The 26,060-nt window shown below is 37.9% G+C and overlaps 1 protein-coding gene across 1 annotated transcript in view; it reads left to right on the top strand.

Moving 5' to 3' along the window:
- wdhd1 (WD repeat and HMG-box DNA binding protein 1) overlaps positions 1-16,993 on the top strand; it is a 94,237-nt gene extending 77,244 nt beyond the window's left edge. Inside the window, exons 26-27 of the mRNA XM_057851238.1 lie at positions 4,119-4,254; positions 16,076-16,993. Of these exons, the coding sequence (XP_057707221.1) occupies positions 4,119-4,254; positions 16,076-16,261 (322 nt within the window). The 3' untranslated portion in view covers positions 16,262-16,993. The remainder of the gene's footprint in view (positions 1-4,118; positions 4,255-16,075) is intronic.
- Positions 16,994-26,060: the final 9,067 nt, after the last annotated feature.

Below are 26,060 nucleotides of genomic sequence, written 5' to 3'. Positions count from 1 at the left end.
TTACGTCATTTTTGGTCGGCATCGGCTGTCACAATGTTGGTCATATTGCGTTTTGTTCCAGAGGGAGCGTTCCCGATGTCTTAACTGTCTTTTGTAACGAATTTTCAGTTGGCACAAAAAAAACCGCACATTTTCTTAATGTTTAAATAGTCTACATATTTTCATGACCATTGTAAATGCATTTAGACAATGAAATAACGCTGGAAAAGTTTGTTAAACATAATGTTGCTCAAATTGTGTTTTTTTTTCCGGAGGGAGCATTCCCGACTTTGTAACTGCAGCCAATTTAAGCACATCAAGACTTTAAGATAGAGGTAAAATCGGGCCTAAAAAGTCCAGCCCAACCCGAACTGGTCCGCGGGTATTAAAGCCCGACCCGCGTTTTGTGTGATAACATTTGTGACGATGTGTGCATAAAAGCCTGTCTTTTACAATGAATTCTCAGTTGGCAGAAAAAAAAACGCACATTTTCTTAATGTTTAAATAGACTACATATTTTTATGATCATTATAAATTTATTTACTCAACGAAATAACGCTGGAAAAGTTTGTTAGATATTAATAAACTGATGCGGTTTTGCGGACTCGCAGAGGGGAAGATTAAAAAGGGCGTATAGGCACGCTCTGGCTCTGCAATGACCATACAGTGCCTTCTATTTTTTTAATCCTAATTTTTATTTTATAACAAGTATTCCTTAGTTTATCATTCATACATCGTTAATATATAGTTATTTCAAAAAGTGAGCGAGAAAGAACCCTGGCCCGGCCCGACGTAATAATTGACATTTTAATTTTGGCCATGTTTTCAGTTTAACCCTTGAGAGTCGAAGGACGCGCCGGCGCGTCCTCAGCGCGCGTCGTCTTTGAAGCGCCCTCACGTTGTAATTACGTCACCCACATGCCGTTGGTTGGTCTCGTTTTAAAGTGCGGAAGTTGCGGTTTACTCTCGTTATTATATGAAGTCAATCGACCAACTAAAACGTGAGATATTGTCATTTAGGTTTTATAGTTTTATTGTCCTCTCAAAAAACATTAAAACGCTGCATGGATCATTTGTTTATGTCTATATTTCCATCATTTCTTGTCCTTTTTCAAAACGGAAGCTCCATGAAAAAAACACAAATCAAACGAACCCTTTCGAAGTCACAGTGGAAGCACAAAATGCGTTTTTTTTTTATAAATATAACTGCCGTGCGAGGTTCCACCGAATGAGAGGGAGGAGTGTTCTGAAGCAGCGAGGTGGCGAGCGACGGCCGTTTGGATCGAGCAGCGACTTTGTGTGACTTTGAGAATGAACGGAAAACTAAATTTAGCGCAAGCAATTGTGCTTTTTGATCAACTTGAGGAAGAGGATGGTTCAAATTCGTCGTCATCATCTTCTTCGGAAGAGTCCTCGAGTGAAGATAGTGACTGATTTGAACACGTGGGTGACGCCATCGACGAGCAGAGGTAAGCAAACTCACTTTTTTTTTTTTTTTTTTATGCTGAAAAAGTTTCTTTTGATATTGCAAGACAAAGTTAATTTTGATGCAATATAAGTGTGTGTTTGTGTATATAATAATAAAATGTGCATATCAGATCAAAGTCGTACGTGCACTGTGTGTATCCAAGGCAGGAATTTATAATTGTGGTGATCTTCTTTCTATATGAAGATTAGGGAGGTAGCACATATTCAGCTATGGTATTCTTTCTATTGTCATACATATAGATTTCCATTATTATTTATTGCTGTATATATTCTTATTTTATACTTTATTATTTTCATAAATACTGACTTTTTTTCATGTACATTTATAGTGACAATGAAAGTAAAGGGAAATGAAAATGGAAGGGTGGAAAGAGGACCGACACTCCATGGAAGTGTGGGCTGTGTGATGTCGCCCTGTGTCGAATTCCAGGACGAAACTGCATTTCGGAGTGGCATGCCTGAAAAAAATTAAACTTGTTTATTGTAAATATTTTTGAAAATACTTTTTTTTCTCCAATTTTATATATATATTTTTCCCCACAATCAGTCTTCTCAATTTGTGTATATAAATGTGTGTTCAAGAAGCTTGATTGTGTGTACATAGTTTTCATCAGGTGATGGGCGGCAATACCTAAACTCATAAAGAGATGACCTCTAAACACTTTTTGTGTTAGATGGTATATATTTTTTCACTGTTCGGTCTGCTGTATATAACCTGTTTTGACTAGAGCATGTATAAAGGCAAAAAACGCCAATGGCTATACCTGTTGTTTATGTTGAATTGTCAAATATAAGACTATTTATTCTAAATTTTTTTGGTTGAATGTTCATCCTAACATGTTGAATAAATATTACAAAGTTTCAAAACGGTTCGTTACGCATGTTTGGTTGTCAACTGGACATAAATATTAAAAATGTTGACAAAACGATTTTGGAATTTTTGGTCTTTTTGAGCCCAAAATGATGATTTATAATTGGTCAGTGAAGGAAACAACAGTTTGGACATGAAGTTCAAGGTGTCACAAAAAAAGGGACCAAACCAGGCCATCGTAAACAATTCTTTCTTTGAAATATAAAGGCAACTTCAAAGTCATGCAAAATCAGACAAAATAGGCCCAGACCTTAAAGGGTTAATTTAGCTGTTTTCAGCTTGCTATGTTTATAATTGCGATGTTTGTTTTCCGCTTTTCCTCTTACTGAGAAGAGGGAGGAAGTTACTAACCGCCGCTATGATATTTAAGTCATCAGCCATCTGCTGTGACCCGGGAATTTAACCCCTGGTTTCACGCACACTGCTTCCCATGTCAGTCGACACGGGAAATTGTTTTTACACACAACTGCTGCACGGTTAAGTCCCGCGATATTCCCGTTGTTTTGGAGTATGTGATAGGGGCTCAAGTTACATCCAGATACTTTAGGTTGCAGTTTATGGGTCATGCGAAGGCAGTGGACCCGCTTAAACATTTCAGTCTGCCTTTCGAATGAATGTGAATTTCGCCGTTTTAACTCAAGAGTTAGCCATGTTCACCGGGGTCTTGGCAAGTGCACTAGCGGCTAGCCTGTTATAGAAGATGGCTGGTCTGAGTCCTGTCCTCCTCCTCTTTTTGTCCATAATTATTGTGTGCGTGCGTGTTTAAAAAAATTCTGACAGACTTTATAATGTTACTTTAAATGTGTTTTAATTGTATCTTCAATATATGTGCATTCTTTTGTCAAACACACTTAGTAATTGAGGTTAAATTTGATGTTCAATGCTTTATTTATTTAATATGATTCAATATGATCTAAATAGAGGGTGCAAGAAAAGTATTAATTTTCAGTTGAAATTGCATTAAAAAAGGTCTTAAAAGTCTTGAATTTAGATTTATCAATCCTGGGGGGACCCTGCATGAACACCATTCTTGGCCATAGTTTTACATATAGTTGATGTGTGCACATAGATATTAGACTGTGCCAGTGATTTCTGTAAGTCTTTAGCGGACACTTTTTTTTTTTTACCTCTCTGACTATTCTGCGCTGAACTATTGGCGTCACCTTTGGTGGACAGTCACTCCTTAGGAGAGAAGCAACAGTGCCAAACTCTCTCCATTTGTAGACAACTTCTCTGACTGCCGATTGATCAACATCCAGACTTTTAGAGATGGTTTTGTATCCTTTCCTAGCTTTATCCAAATCAACAATCCTTGATCGCAGGTCTTCAGACTGCTCTTTTGACCAAGCGATGATGCACATCAGACAATGGTTCTCATCAAGACAATTCTTACCTGGTGTGTGTTTTATAGCGGACAGGGCAGCTTTAACCCACTTATCAGTGATTGGGCACACACCTGGCTTAAATTGTTTGGTAAAAAATGGTTTCAATTGCTCTTTAAGTCTCCTTAGGCAGAGGTTTCATTTAGTTATTCCCCCCCTGTCTGTCATTGTTTGCATGCTATCCTCATTAAAATATGAAAACCTATAAATGTTAGGGTGGTTTTAATTAAAGCAGTTTTTTTTCATCTGTGTGATTTTGACAAAGATCAGATCACATTTGATGGTGATTTTATGCACAAAAGTGAGAAATTCCAAAAGTTTCAGATACTTTTTCATACCACTGTAAATACAAGAGTGTGAAGACCTTGTTTTCACTTAAGGTTTTTGTTGACCCTCAGACCAAAAACAGGCTTCCAGTTGTGGTTGGAGGAGAACAGGAAGAATATCATAGCGGACAACCCTGACCTGGAGGAGACAGACATAATCAAGGAGGCAATGGGGCTCTTCAGGAATCTTACAGCAGAGGAGCGTTTGGTAGGAAAAAAAACATCCTATTTATGGGGTCATATTTTTAAATGAGTTAATTGTACTGACAGCTTTTAAGAATGTGTGAACCCTGGGGTCTCTGCAATGAACCAATGTTGCTGAATGAAGACTATTTCCCCCTTTCCTAGCACTTTTCCATTAATTTGCATACAGCAGATACTTTCATAACTTTTCATGTCCGTACAATAAGTTGAGTAGAAAAAAGTCGATATTCTCTTTTTACAAATTTTTATGATTTAATTTAATTTAATGAGCAGGAGATGACGACACACAGATCAGGAGCAAAAAGAAAGCAATAAACACCTAAGCTCTAGTCATAAATAAATAATTAAAAGCAGGCCAGCTTGGTCCTCTGTTCTCGAGTGCCCCAACGTGCCTTCGAGAAGCCTTGTTCCTGACCTCCCTCAATACTACACTTTTGATGATGCCATATGCGAGTAGGCAGCTGCACCAGGGCCACAATAACATATCAGCAACCATGGCCCTGCTACAGAAAAGAAGATGAGAGCTCCTATTTATGCATTATCCAAATAGTCACAGGTCAGAGACACAAAAGCCCCTTTCAGACTTATACCCCGGTAAATTCCCGTGTAAGGTGACACAGGATTTAGCCGCATCATTGCTTTCACACATGGAGAAATATCCCGGGAATAACGTGGGTTGGAGACTTTCACAGACTTGTCCTGTGTTGCCGACTCGGCGCTCTCTGTGCGGGGGGAGGGTGGCTGGCGCGATTTTATAACCCGGACATTACATCTTTTTTGGTCTGCATCAGCAACAAAATAAACCACACATTTCCAAATATAGATGATGGACACTCTTCCTCGGCTTTACTATCCAGTAGCAATTTAATTTCATTATGTTTTCAATTTAATTTAGCTATTTCCAGTTTGCCGTGTTGATAATTGCGATGTTTGTTTGCCGCTTTTCGTCTGTCTGTGAAGAAAGAAGAAATGGCGATCGGCCCGCCATGATATTTACCTTATCATCCTTCATGTTGTAACTAGTGATGCACGATAATGCATTTTTCAGCCGATACCGATAACCGATAATTTCCTCCTCGTTCCAACCGATAACCGATAATGTCAAGCCGATAATTTTATTAAAGATTTATGTAAAATTTTAAAGTATACACAAGAGAAAATATTGCTGTGCAAAAATAATATTGCTCTTTTTTTTCAACATCAAATGTGAACAAGTAGTAGTAGTAGTAGTAAATTCCAACATCTAAATAAAGACAGATTGTCTGACATTGTGTAGTGGTAAACTTTTGGCAACAATTACTTACAGAGTAAATACATAAGTTGCACAAAAATGGCTTTAAAAGTATGCCATTCCTAAAGTATAACATTACTACACAGCAAAAACACAGCTCCTTAAGACTAGTTAAAGTCCCTTGTTTTCAGTGTAAATCTATTGAAAATAAGTTAAATTAACTGCCAGCACTTCAAGGATATTTCACTCAGATTTCTTGAAGAAAAATGGCCAGCTGAAAATAAGATTAACAGCCTTATTTTTATCAATAAATTATTATTAAAAAAAATTTTTTTTTTAAAACTTGTCAATGTTCTTTATTCAAGAATATGTATGGTTCAAAACATTATTTGAAAGCAATTTTTTCTTGATTTAGGTGAAAAATGACCTTATTTTTTTTTAGATGTTTGGGCTTAATAAGAACAAATTGCAATATTTAGTTCAAGTAAGTGGAATAATCTGGCGCATTCAACTAGTCTTCAACACTCAAACAAGATGGGGAAAATTATTTGACTAGATTTAAGAAGAATGATCTGATTAAGACGTCATAAATTTAAAGCGTACTGAATGCATTACTGACTGGATGACTTCTTTGCGTCGTTTGGTGCATGTTACAATTATCAACTAACCACTGTGCCGTCATGATAAACATGGTTTGTTGACATCACCTGTGTAAATGTCCGTGGTAAAACTGATGTGATCGACATGTCTTTCACGAAGAATCGCGGTCGTATAAACTGCATTATTTTTTCATCCAGGGGTTTGGCTATCGGGTCATTTCGGGAATTTCCTCCCGCCTGTGCCCTTCAGTCCGCCCGGCTGCCAAATTAGCACCCGCGCCAGGCCTCTGTCTTGAACCGGAGTGGCGGCGGCAGCAAAGTTCGTACCGTATATCCGCCCGCCCCGGCCGGCTCGCTGCGGCGCATTCGGTGCATGGCTCTGCTCTCATGCTCTACCCGCCTAGGGCGAGGCGGCGGCCTGCCGGACTGGCGGGCTCCGTCGGAAGACAGCTACTTGTCAACTATCGATCTCGTGAGGTGTTTAGCCATAGATGGGAGTTTACCACTCGCTTTGGGCTGCATTCCCAAACACCCCGACTCCGGGAGGACCGCAGCGTCTCTGTATCGTCACAAGCCCCGTAGCTTCCTTTATAGTTTATTTGTTAACAATAGCTTTAGCATTCGTGCTAGCAGCAGCATATTCGTTCCAAAAATCATTGTGATGCAGTTTTAAATGGCTGCTGGGTTAGTGCTAGTGGTGTTCAATGAGGACGCTTTCTTTAGGCCTTGAGGAACTGTTTTGTAGATGGCGAGAGCGTCTTTTATTTCATTTCACACACGGGAAAAGCAACGCACGCTAGTGAGAGCGCCTCAACACTGATGTGTAACACCGCCTCCTCTATGACGCTGTACTCCTAAACCCCTCCTCCCACAGGGGCTTCAGAGAGGGGAGGGGTTGAGCAGGCGGCAGTGAAGAAGTGGAGAAAACTGCTTGGTTGCGCACATTTGGAGGCTAAATCAAGTATATAATTATCGGATTGCATTATCGGTTGATTTTTTTATTATCTGTATTATCTGTGTGACGTCATAATTGCCATTATCGGCCGATAACTATCGGCAGCCGATATTATCGTGTATCTTTAGTTGTAACCCGGGAAAAACCACCTGCTTTCACACATGCCTCGTCCCAGGAAAGTCCCCGACATAATACTAAGACAAGAACCGTTAAATGTCAGCGTAATCTGTTTGTCAGTCGACCCGGGAAATTGCTTTCACGCATAAGGGCTACCCGTTTAAATCCCGCAATTTAACGGTGTTTAGGTATATGTGAAAGGGGCTTTAGTAATACAAGATAAATAGACCAAATAAAACGAACAAATATTTGAAATACTATTTTCATAAATAAATATAGCTACAGTTCTTAACATATTTTTGTATGCACAATATTGATGACGTTGAAACCATTTCAAAATATTCAGAGAGATAATAGTTAATGAATCCTGTTTGTTCCTAATGGTGTAGTGGTACATTCACTCAACTTCAGTTGACATGAATATGAGTCTGTACGGTCTGTCACTATGTGTATTATATGTGACTGACTGGTGACCAGTTCAGGGTAGGAGTCTGCCTGTAGCCAGGAGTCATCTGAGATAGCCTCCAGCATCCTGTGACCCTAAAATGTAATTGTGTATCCAAGTCTTCATACCTATCAAATAGACTTGCTCTTGCTTACAGTATGCTCATGAAAGTGATCATGATCATCTTAAGTACTCTAAAGTACTATATTGTAAGGGTTCTAAAATATTGATCCAATGTATTTTCTCTCGATGATCACAATGGACGAACACCTAACAATGCTAAACCTTAATGGTAATATACAGAACTTTTAATGATTAATTTAAAATACTTTTTTACTCTATGCGTGTTGCACCAGTGCCCTGATGAGTACACAGAGCTCTGACATTTTAACTAAGACTTCCCCAAAAAGCCCTTTTTCTTCCCTTCAAAAGAGAGTCTTCGGGTCAAACACTTTGGCTGTAAACGTGCCTGTGCCAACCTCTGCCGAGTCTCTTTTTGACATTAAACACTGCACAGAAGAGCAAGCTGAAAACCGTCCACAATTTACCATGGATTCTGTAAACGATAAGAGACCGGCTTCCAGCACAGCCCCAACTCGAGTCCAACTCCTACAAGCATGAGTTTAACACAGAAGGTACGGTTACACATTGGCCAGAGGTGGCAGTCGCCAGTAAAACAGTGACAAACTCTATATAGCACCTTGAAAGAATCATTGTTTTGTTAGCATCAGGTAGCAAATAATCTACCAATTTAAAAAATTAATAATTAAAAATGTCAGGGTTTTTGCAGCATTTTAATCCTATAGATTAGCGCCATCCATCCACTACTGTTGTCACAATTCTAAAATTTAATTCAATAGGGATACAAAAATGGAAAAAATGATAGCATTTTTACTAATATGTACATACGATAATACCTTTTAGTGCCGTTATGTTTTAGCACTTCATTTGCAATATAAAGTGGCTTACAAATAAAATGAATTATTATTATTATTATTGAATAAAAAAAACACAAAATTAAATGGGTTTTTTCATTAACATGGAGAATTCAAAAATAGCCTCCATTACTATCAAGAGTAGTGCAAAATGAAATGAAAATGAGATTTCCCCTATGACAACTGATATCTAGTGACCTCTGGTAGTGCATGAAATTTCCCCCATGACAACTGATATCTGGTGACCTCTGGTAGTGCAAAAACATAAATAAATGAATGAATAAAACAGCAGCGGGAATCAGATGGGCTTAGTATCGATACTTTTGCAATAAAAAAGTCTTTCCGGATACAACATTTCATTTTCGATACTTCAATACGTTTGACAACCCCAACCATCCACATAAATTATTTACTAAATGAAAAGTGAAGTACCACATCACCTATTGATCGGTTTTAAGAGGTGGCAAACATTGCGAGTGTATAGCGCAGTGACGTGGTCATGACCCTGCATTCATCAAGCTTCTCAGAAGGCAGCTGGTTGATGTCCATATGTGTGGGGGAAAGCATGGTGGTGGGGGCACGTGCTTGTTGCCTGGGAACCCTGTTGCGTACGTGATGCCACTGAGGGCACAAATCATAGATCTCATGATAATACTGAGAGACAGTGAAGCAGTTAGTCTCTGCTGAATCTCAGTTTTTAATCAAATTTGTTGCTCCTTTTTGTTCACAATGTACTCTACTACTCTCTCGACATAGCTGCCATGAAAACCGTGATTGTATTTTATATTATGGGTGGATATTTGCGCTCTCCTTCCGACCCAGGGGACTTTGATACATGTGCAGTGACATTCATCTTCAGTGTAGAATTCTAATTATGCATTTAATTAGCTAACAAAAATACCGTAATTTTCGCAGTATAAGTCACATCCTGACCATAAGCTGCCACCCCCCAAATTTGACACGAAAACGACATTTGTTCATAGATAAGCCACTCTGGAATTTAAGCTGCAGCTGTCCTCACTGTATTATGGGATATTTACCCCAAAAGATATTAACCGGTAACACTTTATTTGACAGCGGCACCAGCATGAAGCTTTGAACCAATTGGCTGCAAATTCATTGCTTCAAGAAGCTTGATCTGGCCAGCACTGTTCCCTTGGGGGAGACGGTTAACCTCTGCTGCAACAATTAAAATTCATGTTCTGTGCTAATTATTTTTTCAGTTACTTACTATTACTGGTGCACGATAATTATTGGTCCGATAATTATCGGTCCGATAATAGGAATTATGACGTCATCCCAATAAATCCAATAACATAATTAATAGGACCAATAATATAGTATGAACCGTGCGCGCTGGCTGGGAAATCTGTTTGCGGGGCATTGCTGCCACATTCCGGTCAGAATAATTCGCTGCGTCTATAATTTGGCCCACAAACTCATTCACTTTACACAGTGCTGTGTCTTTGCCTGCTATACCACCGTCCGGCGGATCAAATTCCGAGGGCGGAGAAAGCCACAGCAAACAGACAGCGGAGTGGCCCAGTCAGCGACGGGCAGACGTGACGTTGTTAAAGCAACAAGTAATTAGCGTGAGCGGAGAATGGAGAAGTTTATTCAACATGGCTAGCGCGAGCCATGTTGACTGTTGTCAATGACTTGTTTCGAAGTGTTTTTGGTAATTTAAAACTGGTTTTACCACGGATTGGAACATATTCTTGGCTCTCCCGTTTGCCATCTGTGTTGTTGTAGACACGACTTTCGGCGCGCAAGAGTGACGTTACTCGTTAAGAACACGTCACGCAAATAAACGAATCTGATTGGACGGTTGATTTTGTACCTTGCTCGAAAGGCCATTAATGGGCTGGGTCCTAGACTATTTCTCACTGTGTTTGAAAAATACAGGGAGAATAGTCTGGCTGTGCCAGGCAAGCTGTGTCTAGCATTAGCATTGACAATCGTGAATGCTTTCTGTTACTTACGTTTCCGCCTCGGAAATATACAGTATGTCTGTAAGTATTTATGTTTACTATAACATATGGATGTGCAATATATGTTTACTTCGGTGGTGAAGGGTCATATGTACAGAACTTCATAAGTTGTTGTGTTATAGAAGCCATCCAATGCTTAAGGCTAGTAGCTCAAGCTAGTGTGCTATGCTATACATACATATAATAGTTGTCATGTAATGTTAGTCCTGTCAGCATGCTTGGTATGATTTTATACTATGCAGAGAATAAACTTCATACTTTATTGAATATGGGTTCACTCACTGCCGTTTATATTGATTATTATAAGGCAAGCCATTAATCCTTTTTGTTCTACCATATTTTTGTTATGACGAATGAGTGATGAACCTCACTATGTAATGTTTACAGTGTTAGTTATAAGTTAGTAAGTTATTGATAGGCTTGCTGTCCTAACCTGTCTCCCAGGTTAAGAAAGTTGTTTCATGGACCAAGACCACAACAGTCTCCTGTAGCACCAAATATTTTTATCTGATGACAAAGCACAATACCTGTTGGGTTTATGTTTTAGTTCAGTCCTCATTGTTCAGGAAACACATCTTCAATTATATTGACTAATTGATTGTGATTGACTCAAATTATATTTATTTGAAAAAATAAATATTGGCACTTTATTTGAAGTCAAGACTGTTCTTGTCTTTGTTTTGTTCATTATAATAATGTTCATGTCATTATGAAAATTCTGGTGAGATCAAAGACAAATCTGTTGAATCCACCATTATTATTTTTTTAAACCTCCAGGTGTTCAAATACTCGGGTGAATATACATTTAAAAAATTATATATTTATTACCGGTTATCGATATCTGTATCGGCTTTGAGGAGCAGGAAGTTATCGATATCGGTTTCAAAAAATTAATATCGTGCACCCCTACTTACTATGGTATTTGGTCACAGTTTATTTGACAGTGTCACCACTAGACTGTCATGAGACAATCATAATTATGACATGACACTATCATGAGCATTAATGAATGCTTACAACAGATGTCATTTAGCGTTATCCGGCAAATTATCTCACTTTTGAATGGATGTAAAGGATCTGATCTGGACATAAATGGAGTTATTGCCGGATGACACTTAATGACATCTGTCATATGCCTTCAGTAATGCCCACGATAGTGTCATTTCATTATGGTCTTATGAAGCCGTTGTCAAATAAAGTTTCACCTATTAACCTAAATAAATCAATAAATAAGCCGCACTGGACTAAAAGCCACAGGATTCAAAATGAAGGAAAAAAGTAGCGGTTTATGGTCCGAAAATTATGGTTGTTATGAGATAATACAATTTACTCAATCAACTTAACCCTTGACAAATTCATAAATAAGAGTACAGTGGTACCTCTACATACGATCGCTTCGACACACGAACTTTTCGACATCCGACGTAAAATTTGACTCGCCATTTGTTTCTACATCCGACGACATGCTCGAAATACGACGACAATGGCAGCACCGCAGACGAGTGCACGGCGGATTTTCTTGTGTGACAAATCAACACAGGTTTCAGAAAAGGTTGGTACAGGTGGTGAAACAAGGAAAAAGTTGACGCTTACCTTCTAAATGAAGATGCAAATGACAGAAAAATATGAGCATAGGGTGGGCATCCGTGAAATGGCTCAACAATACATCTCCACGGTCCTCCTCCGACCATCGTTCGCCAGTCTTTATAAGTTAAGCTGACAATTCTTATTGTGGTAACATCTCCAGAGAAATCGCCAACTTCGCCACGTTTTTATCATTTATTTCACAACTTATTCAAAACAAAAACACCTTCTGTCTGCCGCAATTGATGGTGTTCTCAAGAAAACATTCAAAGTGAAAGTGAAACTCAAGCTCACCGGTCTGTCTCTGGCACGTCAGCCCCGCGGTGCGTTCAGGGTCAGCAAAAAACGTCCGCCACATTAGAACCAGATTCGTTACATTAATACAGGAATTATTATTATCATTATTATTATTATTATTATTCCGATTTTGATTTATAATTTATTTGTTTTGCTATGTGTAATTGCCATTTGTAATAGTACCAGCAGTAGTTTTTAAGGATTTAGTGAAGGTTTTTGGGCTGTGGAACGAATTAATGGAATTATAATGTATTCCTATGGGAAAATCCTGCTCGACATACGACCATTTCGACTTACAAACAAGGTCCTGGAACGGATTAACTTCGTATGTAGAGGTACCACTGTAATTCTAATGTTAATATAAAGCTGATATAGATGGGGAAATGAATTCATGGTATATGCAGTGACCAAAATTAAAATACAGTGGTACCTCCACTTACAAAATTGTTTCTTGAAGTAAGTATCTTGTCCCCCAACTCAGCATTATATATATATATATATATATATATATATATATATATATATATATATATATATATATATGTATATTTTTTTGTCTTTTTTTATTTTTTTATTTATTTATTTTTTTATTTATTAGGTCTAAGTCATTAACTGATTGATCTCTACAGTAATTACTGGTACAGTAATAGCTACAGGTGGGAATTTTGGGGCACCTCACAATTCGATTGTGATTACTATTCAGAGGCAACGATTCCATTATAAATCCAACCCCTCCAATCAACCCCCCACCCCCCCCACTACTTTTAATGTTTCGCACATTAGTTACAAAAATAGTACAACAATCCTCTCAGGCTTAAATAAACAGCTATTTCAGTATCAAGTTAACACTTCGAAACAGTAAATAAAATACTGAGGTTCTCATTCTGTATCAACAGAATAAATTGTAGCCTTTTGCAGAAATATATTATTTTTATCCAACCAAAGAGTGCACGCAGGTATAAATAAAAGACGTGTACTACTACTTCAATACAAATGACTCAAAAAAGTGCTTTTGGTTGGGTAAACATGAGCATTTAAACATTAAGGCACAAATAATTAATGGAAAAAAACTCAAGTCATTCTGGATCATAAACTCAACAAGATGCAGGACAGGTCAAGTGTGTTTAGCTACTGTGAAAATTCTATGGAGTTGACAGGATCAACAGGAGTTGATCTACAGTACGTACTCAGATGAAAGTGCTCTGCTGTGCATTGACTCCTGCAGTGGAAAAAACAAGGTTCTCCATGTGGGCAGAGCATGTCAGGCTAAAGTTACCCAGCTGGGCAGCGACAACCATATTAGTTGCGTTGTCAGTAACAACAAAAATGTCTTTTTTTTGTTGTTGTTTTTTTTTTGCGATGTTCCATTTATTTACAGCACCGCATAGCAGCTCAGCCATATTAGCACCCGTGTGGTTTTCATGCATTGCACGTAACGGCGAGTCTGTCTACAGTACATTCGACAGCAATGGCATGATTTTTTGCACTACACTACATGGTACACAAAAAAGCCCGTCTGTCTCATCAGACCATAGGACATGGTTCCAGTAATCCATGTGCTTTGTTGACATGTCTTCAGCAAACTGTTTGCGGGCTTTCTTGTGTACCTTCTTCCGAAGAGGCTTCCTCCTGGGGTGATAGCCATGCACACCAATTTGATGTAGAATGCGGCGTATGATTTGAGCACTAACAGGCTGACCCCCCACCTCTTCAATCTCTGCAGCAATGCTGACAGCACTCATGTAACGAGTCACATGACATTTTAGTGGGAAAATGACAAGCAGTACTCAATTTGGACATTTAGGGATGTACGTTTTTTCAAAGGGGTATACTCACTTTTGTTGCTGGGGTATAGATATTAATGGCTATATTTTGAGTTATTTGGAGAGGAAAATAAATTAACTCTATTATATAACATGCACATAGACTACTTTTCATTGTGTCAAAGTATCATTTTGTCAGTGTTGTCCCATGAAAAGATATACTTAAATATCTGCAGAAATGCAAGGGGTGTACTCACTTATGTGATACACTGTAGCTGCCGTTTTCCTTGTTGAATTACCGAAGATTTGGGCCTGATTTCCGTCGGTATTATTGTGCAGCCATTGAGTTATGTTTTTGTAAGCAAATATCTCTATTGATTTACTTGAAAGCAATATTGTACGCTCTTTGTCATTATTGTATTTTATTTTCTTATACTGTAGTGTGTTCATAGTTTGACAGTGACAAATTAATAAATGTCAGTTGTAAGAAGAACTATGGTGTGATCAGTGTTACCAGGGGTAAGTGTTGTCTTATTCTGTTACTTTATATGATTGTGACGTATAATACATGTTTTTTGATAGTTATTTTGAGAGGCGGTAATTAGGGGTACTTAAAGGGTTAATTTCGATTTACGCGGAAACTAGCAAGGTTATTTTGCCAGCATGTGGAACGGAACTCGTTTGTAAACCAGGGATTACCTGTGTTTTGCATCACAAATATCATGGACATAATTATGATTATTGCCACCATCACACTATTACTAAAAGAGAATTAAAGAAAATACTACTGATACACACACCAATGCCATTGTAACAAATTTGATTTTGAATGCAAATATATCGGCAAAGTACAAAGCTTATCTAATTCAGTCTATCTAGCTGTATTGAAGCTTGAAAATGACTTGTTACCACATCAATAATTTTTATCCAGGTGTTCTTTCTATGGGCTTCCCAGAGAGGCAAGAACTCCAGGAATAGTTCCTTGTGTTCGCTCTACTGCAGAAAGTTGTACAGGTTGTGTTGCCATCGACTGCACTTAGGAGGGAGTTTCCGAACAATTTCTAATAGTGGAAAATGATTTGAACTTTTTTTTACCCCCAGAGGGGTATCAATATGTGGTAAATAGATTTAATGTTTACACTAGGGTTCACTATATCCGGACCTCGGTGCCACTTTTCCTGTCGTGTTTTCCATGTCTCCCTCCTCCAACACACCTGAATCAAAATAATCAGGATCATTATCAGGCTTCTGGAGAGGTTGCTGATGACATAATCATTTGATTCAGGTGTGTTGGAGGAGGGAGACATGGAAAACACGACAGGAAAAGTGGCACCGAGGTCCGGATTTAGTGAACCCTGGTTTACACCATATCACTCTCAGTTGTCTTCAAATCCATAAACAAAAGCATGTTAAAATACTTGTTTGCAGCTCTATTTTGTTCTAGCAGGACACATCTTAAACAGTGTTTGGAACCTTCACGTGAAATGGACTGTAGTAAACACCTCAGTCATGGATGTAAATATCTTTTTAAATGGTGGAACTCTTTTAAATTCAACTGTGAGCCACGGCTGATTCAAGTCGGCTGTAGTCGTGCATTTGGTTTTGGTCCTGTCATCAGGCCTGATGATTCATCCTGGGCTGTATTTCTTTCAGGAAAGTGCTTCCTTTTGTTTCTGCTCAAAGAGAAAGGAGGCGCGGGGCGAGGAAGAGGAGGATGAGAGCCAGTGGGCTTAAAGAGACGCAACCTGTCAATTGTGATTATACATGACAGGATGCAATTTCCAACTGCATGCCTAAGTGTTGCTGCGTGTATTCGCTCATTGTCATGGAGCCTGCGTCCACACAGATGCACACATCCCTCTTTTGTGTGCTCTGATAATTAACATGTGCATGCCCTCTTTCATCCAGGCATGGACTGAGCGAGCAAAAGGCCCGGCTGGCATCGTGGATCCGAAGAAAAGAAAACGAACCGAAGCAAACGAAGGTGTAGAAAACGAAATTGTGGAGACAGTAGCAGATGAAAACAATGCCAAGAAGAAGAAAGCACTGGATCCTTCTTCTAAGCTTTCAGCATTTGCATTCAACAAGAACTAAAGTTTGACATGTTGGTTTTATTTTGAACTGTTTGTGTCTTTTTATTTTGTTAAACAAGTTCACTGTGTCAATGTTCACGTTCGTTGATTATGGTTCAGGTTTACTCATGAGTTACAATAATTGTTTATAAATTCACTGTGTTATAAAGTGTCATTATAGTTGTTCTGATGATTCAATAAAAAATTCAGTTCCATAGCTGCGTGAATGGAAATATGCGAGGCTCATCACCCATGCACACAGGGCGAGGCAGAAGGATGTCCCACGAAAGCACCCCAACTACACGCCAGGAGGGCTCAAAATACCTGGGTTATTCCAGTATTGCATGAGATTTTAAATTCCACTTTTCAAATCTGAAAAAATCCACATATAAAATAATGGAATGCACAGTTTTTTTTAGTAAATCTGCTTTTCCTCAAACCCCCCCAAAAAATGAAGCGACACAAATTAATGAAAGTATATTTGTATTTCAATGACAAGACTGGAATGCTGCATAAAATGCCATTTTTTTCATCTTACCTTCGATATTGACCAATTTGAATTTCAGGTAAAATTGTTAAAATGATGTTTCATATTTTACATATTTGTTTCATTGCCGTCTCTCGACATTTGTGTGAATAATATTATTTCAAACGTCAATTATTATTTGAGGAACGTGTATTCCACAACATGCATTCAACCCTGTTAACAGATTTTTTTTTTTTTAAATCACCGTATAAGTATAATAATGCAACGAATTACAATGTGCTGGGTTGACCATCAGGTTGATTTCCAAAAGACTGAGTCAAGCAAATTGATTTCCTCAAAGTGCTGGCCAAAAGTATTGGCACCCCTGCAATTCTGTCAGATAATGCTCAATTTCTGCCAGAAAATGATTGCAATTACAAATGCTTTGGTAGTAATATCTTCATTTATTTTGCTTGCAGTGAAACAACACATACACAAAAATGAAAATAAATAAATAAATAAATCATTATCATTTTACACAAAAGTCCAAAAATGGGCCAGACAATAGTATTGGCACCTTCAGTCTAATACTTGGTAGCACAACCTTTAGACAAAATAAGTACCAACAACCAATTCCGGTATCCATCAGTGAGTTTCTTAGAATGCTCTGCTGGAATTCTAGACCATTCATCTTTGGCCAACTGCTCCAGGTCTCTGCGAGTTGAAGGGTGCCTTCTCCAAGCTGCCATTTTCAGATCTCTCCACAGGTGCTCCATGGGATTCAGGTCTGGACTCACTGCTGGCCACTTAAGTATCCAGTGCTGTCTCTCATACCAATTTCTAGTGCTTTTTGAAGTTTTGGGTCATTGTCCTGCTGGAAGACCCATGACCTCTGAGGGAGACCCAGCTTTCTCGCACTGGACTCTACATTATGCTGCAAAATTTGTTGGTAGACTTCATAATGACATGCACACGCTCAAGCAGTCCAGTGCCAGAGGGAGCAGAGCAACCCCAAAACATCAGGGAATCTCTGCCATGTTTGACTGTGTGGACAGTGTTCTTTTCTTTGAAGGCCTCATTTTTCCTCCCTGTAAACTCTTATGTTGTTGGCTTTCTCAGGTACGTTTTGGTGAACTCCAGCCTGGCTTTATGTCTCTGGGTCAGAAGTGGGGTCTTCCTGGGTATCCTACCATAGAGTCCCTTTTCATTTAGACGCCGACGGATAGTACACTGTTGTACCCTCGGACTGCAGGACAGCTTGAACTTGTTTGGATGTTAGTCGAGGTTCTTTATCCACCATCCGCAAAAATCTTTGAAATCTCTCGTCAATTTTACTTTTCCGTGCACGTTTAGGGAGGTTAGCCACAGTGCCATGGGCTTTACACTTATTGATGACACTGCGCACGGTAGACACAGGAACATTCAGGTCTTTGGAGATTGACTTGTAGCCTTGAAATTGCCCACGCTTCCTCATAATTTTGCTTCTCAGGTCCTCAGATATTTCTTTGGTCTTCTTTCTTTTCCCTATGCTCAATGTGGTACACACAAGGACACAGGACAGAGGTTGAGTCAACCTTAATCCATTGTAACTGGCTGCAAGTGTGATTTAGTTATTGGCACCACCTGTTATGTGCCACAGGTAAGTAACAGGTGCTGTGAATTACACAAATTAGAGAAGCATCACATGATTTTTTTTAAAGGGTGCTAATATGTTGGCCCATTTTTGAAGTTTTGTGTAAAATGATAAGGATTTTTTTTTTTTTTTCATTCTCTTTTGTGTTTTTGTCATTGCGAGCAAAATAAATGAAGCTATTACTACCAAAGCATCTGTAATTGCAATCATTTTCTGGGAGAAATTGAGCATAATCTGACAGAATTGCAGGGGTGCCTATACTTTAGGCCAGCACTGTATTTATTTTTTTCATATTTTTATAAAATGGATAATGATTAAAACGCTACTTCATGCAACCCTGTTATGCAAATGTTCAGAATAAGAATTAATAAATTAATTAATAAAAAATTGTTTCTTCTTTAAGTTTCTCCTTTTGACTTGACCTCTGTAACAGCTAAACAGTGAGCGTCGCCTCTTGTGAAAAAAATACAATAGTACTGATTTGCAACCATGTTGCTGTGATTATGACAAATATTATATCAAGCCTTTGATACTTCATTATTGATGAATTGCAGAGAACCAGAGAAGTGAAGGCTTTTCATTCAAGAATTCTGATGCTAAAAAGTACTCAAACTCTAGAATGATACCCTTTCCAATGGGAATTGTTTTATTCCATTAAGGTGGAAAAGGTCCAAATATTCTCAAAAAGCCTTAAATCAGTCAGTAGTGAGGCATACACTATAAATGGAGATATTTCGACATGTTTGCAACTCTCTCTAGGAATGGGCCGTTAATTACAGTAATTTGCTTGAAATGCGCAGTGCAAATAATTTCATGACTAATCTACGACAGGGACATTTAAAAAGGAATGGATGTCATTTTCGGACACTACAGGAGATAAAGGCACTGAGTGTCCCCCCACCCTAAAAATATAGACTGCTGCAATGAATAATGGCTCATATGCACACCAAAAAAAAAAAAAGATTTCGCTCCTAAGTGTTGATAACTTTCGTTGTGTGCAGTGTTGGTTTTGCATTTTTTTTTCGCAAGACAAATAACAAATATGCCTTGTGAAATGGGCCAGAAAGCATTCACAATGGACTCCTCAAACCATAGCGACTTTTCTGGCATCTAAATGAAAAACTTGGCATATGTAAGACCCACAAGTTTTTTCTACTACAGCCCAGACAAATGAAAATGTGCGCTTGCATTCACATACTGTATCATACACAAGCAGTACTTGCTAGGAATTCCTGCAAATGAATTATTACTCTGTTACTGCTCTTGACGGCCTCATCAAACCAGTTTTCTTCTTGGGTCTATGTATTGTCTATATCTTCCGTATATGCAGTTTTCTAACTTTTGAATGCTGATCTAGCCTGATCACACCTCTTAAAACCACTGAAACTCAAAGAAAACTGCTTTTACATGGTTATACCATTATAACTATATACAAAATGGTATTTTTTCGATGATTTGCAAAATCACAGTTAACAAAAACAGTAACTCCAACAGCCATCTCCTAATTTTTATTTTCCCCTCATTTCCTCACATCGAAATGGAAAACCTCAATTTTAGCTTTTTTACATTAAAATTGAAGATATTGTAAATACCGACTTTAAAATAACATTAACTACAAGTACAAATGACTTACATTATGCACAGTGAAACGGAATATACAGTATTTTGAAGATGACTTTTTAAAATCATACAGAAATAAGCCTAAAATAAATTTACAAAACAACTCCAAAGTGCACATTAACATGGAAGATGTTCTGAACTTCCCCATCAGAGAAAATAAAATAAGTAGTAAGCCTATTCAACTCTGTCCTTTCGCTTAAAGGTCTGATCAATTTTCCATTACATTGCCTTTTTTTTTAATCACATAAATTCAAAAAGCTTGTTCTTTTATCTTTTTTTGTTTTGTTTGTTTGTTTGTTCCAGAAAACGTTTCATTTGAACCAATCAGAGCTAACTATCTCTGCTGATCACATGTCAGTATGTCAGCTAATTTAAAGGACAACTGAGTCCAGGGTGGTTCGCTGCGCGCATGCACACGTCATCAACCCGGCTCGTCAAACTCAGATACACTGAGCTGCTCCGCAGATATCCGTAAATAAATTAAATAATACATATCGGTTGAAACGAATTATAACATAAGCACTTTATTAGGCTTGTTGTTAACACTTCTGTATGAAAATCTGATGTTAGTAGATTGTTTTCTTCTTGGAGATGAGATACGTGTGTGGCAGCATGGCTGTTTTTTTTTTTTTTTTTTAACATGGAGGTTTGATAGTTGGTGTCGTATTTACGGGATCAAAGCACCATTCCTCCCCGTTCCGGCTCCGAATCTTTTACCGGAACGGCGTAGTACCGGACCGTTCTGGCCCACTTTCACACCTGTTTATATCATGTTTGAAAAATGAAACACTTTCTTCTCCATCCCAAATTTGAAAAAAGTTTAAAAAAAAAAAAAAAAAAAAAAAACAGACTTGAAAAATGTGATCTTTCCATTCTTCTTTACTAGGATTATTGAATTATTGAAATGGTATACTAACAGGTCTTACAATAAATAAATAAACATACGCACACCTCCACATACACACACAATCAAGCCACTTGCAGCTGGATCATATTACAACAGTCGAAACGAAAACCTCACTACACTTTGGCTTCCTGTGAGTCAAGGGATAGACTCAAAATCTTACGCTGAGCACTGAATGATTGTGGACCAAAATATACTGTATGCTGGATTTGTTAGATTTCAACAAAGCATTCAGACCCCTTATCCCATCTGGAACTGTTTTTTTGTATGTTCCAAAAACCAAGCAGGGTATGGGAGAATTCAGTTATTCGCCCAGGGGGAAACTAAACTAAGATTTGAGATGCGCTCAAACTGTCAGCTCCTTTAAATGAGGGCTAATAAACAATGCTTTACTGCAGGTTGTGCCTAACTTTAACACTAATCTGGTGTACACTGCTGTCCTTTTTAAATACACAATGTTTGATTTGTGCTTCAATTAAGGTTAGGTTATATTTCTAGTTCCAATTTTAATTTGCTTATTTTTGTTTGTTTGTTTGTTTTCACTTGAGTCTTTGGGCTTTTAACGTGGTTATTATGCTCCTCACCTCTGGAACAAGTTACCCGAACGTCTAAAGTATGCTCAAACTGGTAGCTCTTTTAAATCAGGGCTAAAAACGCTTTTGTTTAGCACTGCGTATCCATAACTGGCTATATATTTCAATCTACCTGCTTTCTATTCCTCTTGTGCTTATCTCCATTGCTGATTTCAATTATTATTAGTAGTAGTAGTTTTTCTTTTATTTTTATTTCTGCTTTATTTATTTATTTTTATTCTATTTGTGATTAAATGCGATCTTTTGTCTTGGTTTTTACGTTGTATTGATTTAAATGTGATTTTTATGATCTTCATGTGATGTAAAGCACTTTGAATTGCCTTGTATTGAATTGTGCTATATAAATAAATTTGCCTTGCCTTGCTTTGCCTTGCCTTAAGACAGAACTGGTTTAGGTAATTATCTTAACTGAATAACTGAGCTGTCAATAAGTTGAGTAACAAGTTAACATCGCCAAAGGTGATTAACTTAATGTATAGTAGAATTTTTTTTTTTCTTCATCTCAAGCAATATGCCTCTGTTTGAAGTTCAACAAAAACAATAGCTTGTTTGATTTTTTTTTTTTTTACTTATACGAGGTGTAACAAAGCATTCAATTATGCATCAAAGTTGTGGATATACAGTGGTACCTCTTGCAAAAGTAATTGGTTCTGGAAGTAGTTTCGTAAAGTGAAAATTCCGTAGGAAGAGACGTGTTTTCCATGTAAATGTCCTAATCCGTTCCAAGACCCCCAAATGTCAGGGATTGCTGGGCGGGCAGGTGTGTGAGGACCCAAACGCAGGAAAAGTGAAGCGAGGCGAAAAGGGCGGTGCAAAAAATGATTTAATTAAGGCCGAGAGAAAAAACAAAGTACAAACCAAAACTGAGGTGATCCCAAAAACACAGCAGCAAAGAAAACTCAGGTTACTAACAAAAGGCTGGGTATCAAAAAACTTACTTGGAACACGAGGGCTAGAATAGACATCGACTCTGGCACTGACATAGACAATGACGCAACAAGGAGTGACAAGAAACTGGGTCATTATATACGCAGACAAGGGGTAACGAGACGAGGAACAGCTGGGTAACACAGGTGGATGCAGATTGCAGGATACACTGGGAAAACACACACAGGTGAGAGCAATGGGTAATCACAGGGACAAGTCACACAAGGAGAAACCAAACACAAAACCTAACACCAAAAAATTTAGACATAAATATTCTATAAAACATTAAAATGAATAAAAACGTGTAAGAAATACATGTTACAATGAGATTATTTCACAATAACAATTAAATAAGAGCTGTACATAATGTAAAAAATAAAGAATAAAAGTACATACACAAATACACTCACTTAAAGCTGTCGGAACACGAGGGGTGAATGAAGAGGATGCTGCGATACATACATACGCATGCAGTAGAGGTCCCTCTCAGCCAATTGGATCCCAGGAACATCCTAGGCAATAACCAATGTCAGAGCAGCTATAAGTAAGTTATGTTCAGTAAACTGGGAGCTGAGAGTAGCAGCCCTTACTGTATTTTTGCCTTTCGTCTCCTGAAATTTCTTTTGTAACAAGACGCAATAATTTTCTGTTGAGGCGTGTCTTAACCTGAAAATTCGTTATGTGGAGACGTTCGTAAGTAGAGGTACCACTGTATATCAGAATTTAATATTTTTTCTAATAATATATGCTGGATCTACAATGATTTCATCATGACAATGTAATCATTGTATTCTGACATACTGAAAGAATACATATTTTGGAATAAAGTTTTCATTTACATTTGCGGTACCATTAAAAGGTCTTTGTGTTTTACTGTCATGGATCACTTTACTGCAAAGTAATCATCTATCTATGCCAGTGGTGAAACTAACGGTGCGAATGCCACTCATGCTACATGAGTTTTTTGTTTGTTTCTTTCTTTCTTTAAATACACATTGTATTTATCAAGTACAGTTCAGTTCTTTTCAATTTAAACTAAAAAAGATTTGATTAAGATTTGAAGATTTCAAATGTTTTTGGACTTTGTAGTGTGCTCATGTTTCAGTGCTATTGATGGCAAGAGATGTCAAATCCCTTTTGACAGGGATGGGCTGGAAGCAATCATCGCTTAATTCATGGCCATAAATAAGGGAAAGTCAAAGATCAGCCCTTACGTTGGTTCCATAGTATTGACAGCTACAAATCAAGCGGGTACAACCATCACTGCCAGTCAAAATGGATTGGATGTCTAGAATCGTCAATGGCAGCCAATGAGTTAATGTTGGTCCTGATGGAGGTACTAAAAAAAAGTTTTTTTGAGATGGTGCCTGCCGAAAACCTTTGAGAACCACTGATCTATACTCATGACCATCATCAATTGTATTTCTTTTGAAGACCTTCGTTATGAAATGGGATACAAGCTCCTGTATTAAGATTCAATTTTTCATTTAAAAAGCAGCTTTTAAAAAACAATCGACTTTTTTACTGAGTCACTTCCTCCCTCGTCCATTGCTTCACTTTTTATTTTATCAGCCTTTTCAAACTGACTTGATTGCATCCTTTACTTCAAACTCAATGTTCGGTAAGAGGTTCTAAAATAACCACTCTCGGTACTTACCTAAAAACAAGTACAAATAGAGTATTTGTGTAAAGAAAGTCTTAATAGGCGTTATGGTTATATTTTACTTATGTACACCAGTGTAATATCTAATGATAACTTACTTAGCATAATGGAGGAAATCAATTTGAAAACAAATTAGTTTCTCTCTCATCAACTTGCATGTTGACTAACCTATTGAGACGGAAAAATAGATTACACACACTTCAATTCTGACAGGATAATCAAGTCTAGCCTGAATGCATGTCCTGAGTCAGCAGTTGATTGTTTTGACAGATTCATACAGCATTTATGAGGTTAGCCATCGATAACCAAAAGGTTTACCAGCACCTTTGTCTCTTTTGGTTGAATTGGTAACACTACAAGGAAGTGTGTCATTTAAGCAGAAAGTAATCAGGAAAATGAGAGCTCCGCCACGCTAATTATATATACAGTATATATATATATATATATATATATATATATATAGACCCTACCCACGTGACGTCACAACTCCTTTCTCCTGACTGGTGCCGCCCAATTGTCCGTCAACACATCATGTTTACCTGTTACGGCTACGTACATTCCTCCTATTTACGACGTGTTTTTCTGCTCGTTAACATTAATAATCAAAATGGTGAAGGCGTGTGTGGCGGTCGGTTGCAATAACAGAGAAGATAGACGGAGAAGACGGAGAGACTTGAAGTTCTACCGGATTCCGAGAGACCCGGAGAGAAGAGAGCGAGATGGGCTGCTGCAATTCGACGAGAAAACTGGGCTCCAAACGATTACCACAGATTATGTAGTAGTCATTTTATATCTGGTAAGATGCATTTAATATATATTTAGAGGGTTTTGGGCTGACAACCACAATTAAGATCATTGCTAGGCTAATCGCCGACAACATACACGTATGTATGTAGTGAGAGTGCTATCGCTAAACCATATAAACATTAAAAGCCCTAACTCCATTGACAAACGACATGAAATACATTCGACTTGACAGTGGATGTTAGCAATAACAAAAGATTTTGAATTGTAAATTTCGTAACTCACCTTTCCAAGCACAAGATAGATTCCTGCCGAATTTTCGTGGACGAGGACCTGTTTCACCCAACCAGCAACGAAGTATTTATAAGCCTCCAAGCTCTTAAAGTTTTTCAAACTTTCGTGAGAATAGGCTGATTTTGTGTGGACAAGATAGTTGTACATATCAGGGTAGCTAGCAGATGTCAGGCAAATACGGTGGAGACAGCAGGTCGAAAAACATCGATTTAGGCATCAAATATGGATCTGGCGAATGGATAAACTGAAGCTTTTCCACATAACGCCTTTTATGCAACGCATCAAGTGAGTTTACGGCATGCGAAAGCAACGGGTCTTCCATGAAATGCATTATAAATTGCTCGATCAATTGAGACCATTGATAATACAGACACAAAATGACGGACAAGGGGGCGGAACCATACAGCGAGCGTGTGATTTTGTAACCTTGGTGGGTAGGGTCTATATATATATATATATATATATATATATATATATATGTATACACATTTAAAAAATATTCATTAAGTTAACTAATTCAAAAATATATCTAATTATAATCGAGAACCCATCCACACATGTGGACATAACATTGTGGGTCATGTTGGCCATACTTGTACTGTACTAAATCATAATTAATTCATAATTAAGGAATATTGTGGCCTACACAACCTAAAATGTGATTGTCTGGACGACGTGTGTATTGAGGCTTATTTTTTTTTAACTATCAAAATTAGTCACTTAATCTATAGAGAGTTAACCCTTTCATGTTGAAATTATGTTTTTTTAAACTTTATTTGAACCTTAACAGAGCGCTTTTTAACTGCTTGGCTGCCATTGGGGGCGCTAGAGATCCAATCAATTTTGACTGGGAGTGGCGAATATATGTTTGTTCATTTGCCCCTCCCAGTCAAAATGGATTGGACGATAACTGCCGTCTATGGCACTGAAATGTGACCATTCTCAGTCATCCTCCCAGTTTTATTGAATTGGGCGTC

This window comes from Corythoichthys intestinalis, chromosome 1 (genome assembly GCF_030265065.1).
Source record: "Corythoichthys intestinalis isolate RoL2023-P3 chromosome 1, ASM3026506v1, whole genome shotgun sequence".
In the NCBI taxonomy this organism is placed as follows: domain Eukaryota; kingdom Metazoa; phylum Chordata; class Actinopteri; order Syngnathiformes; family Syngnathidae; genus Corythoichthys; species Corythoichthys intestinalis.
Note: the sequence above shows the minus strand (reverse complement) of the source record. Positions and strands in the feature narration are given on the sequence as shown.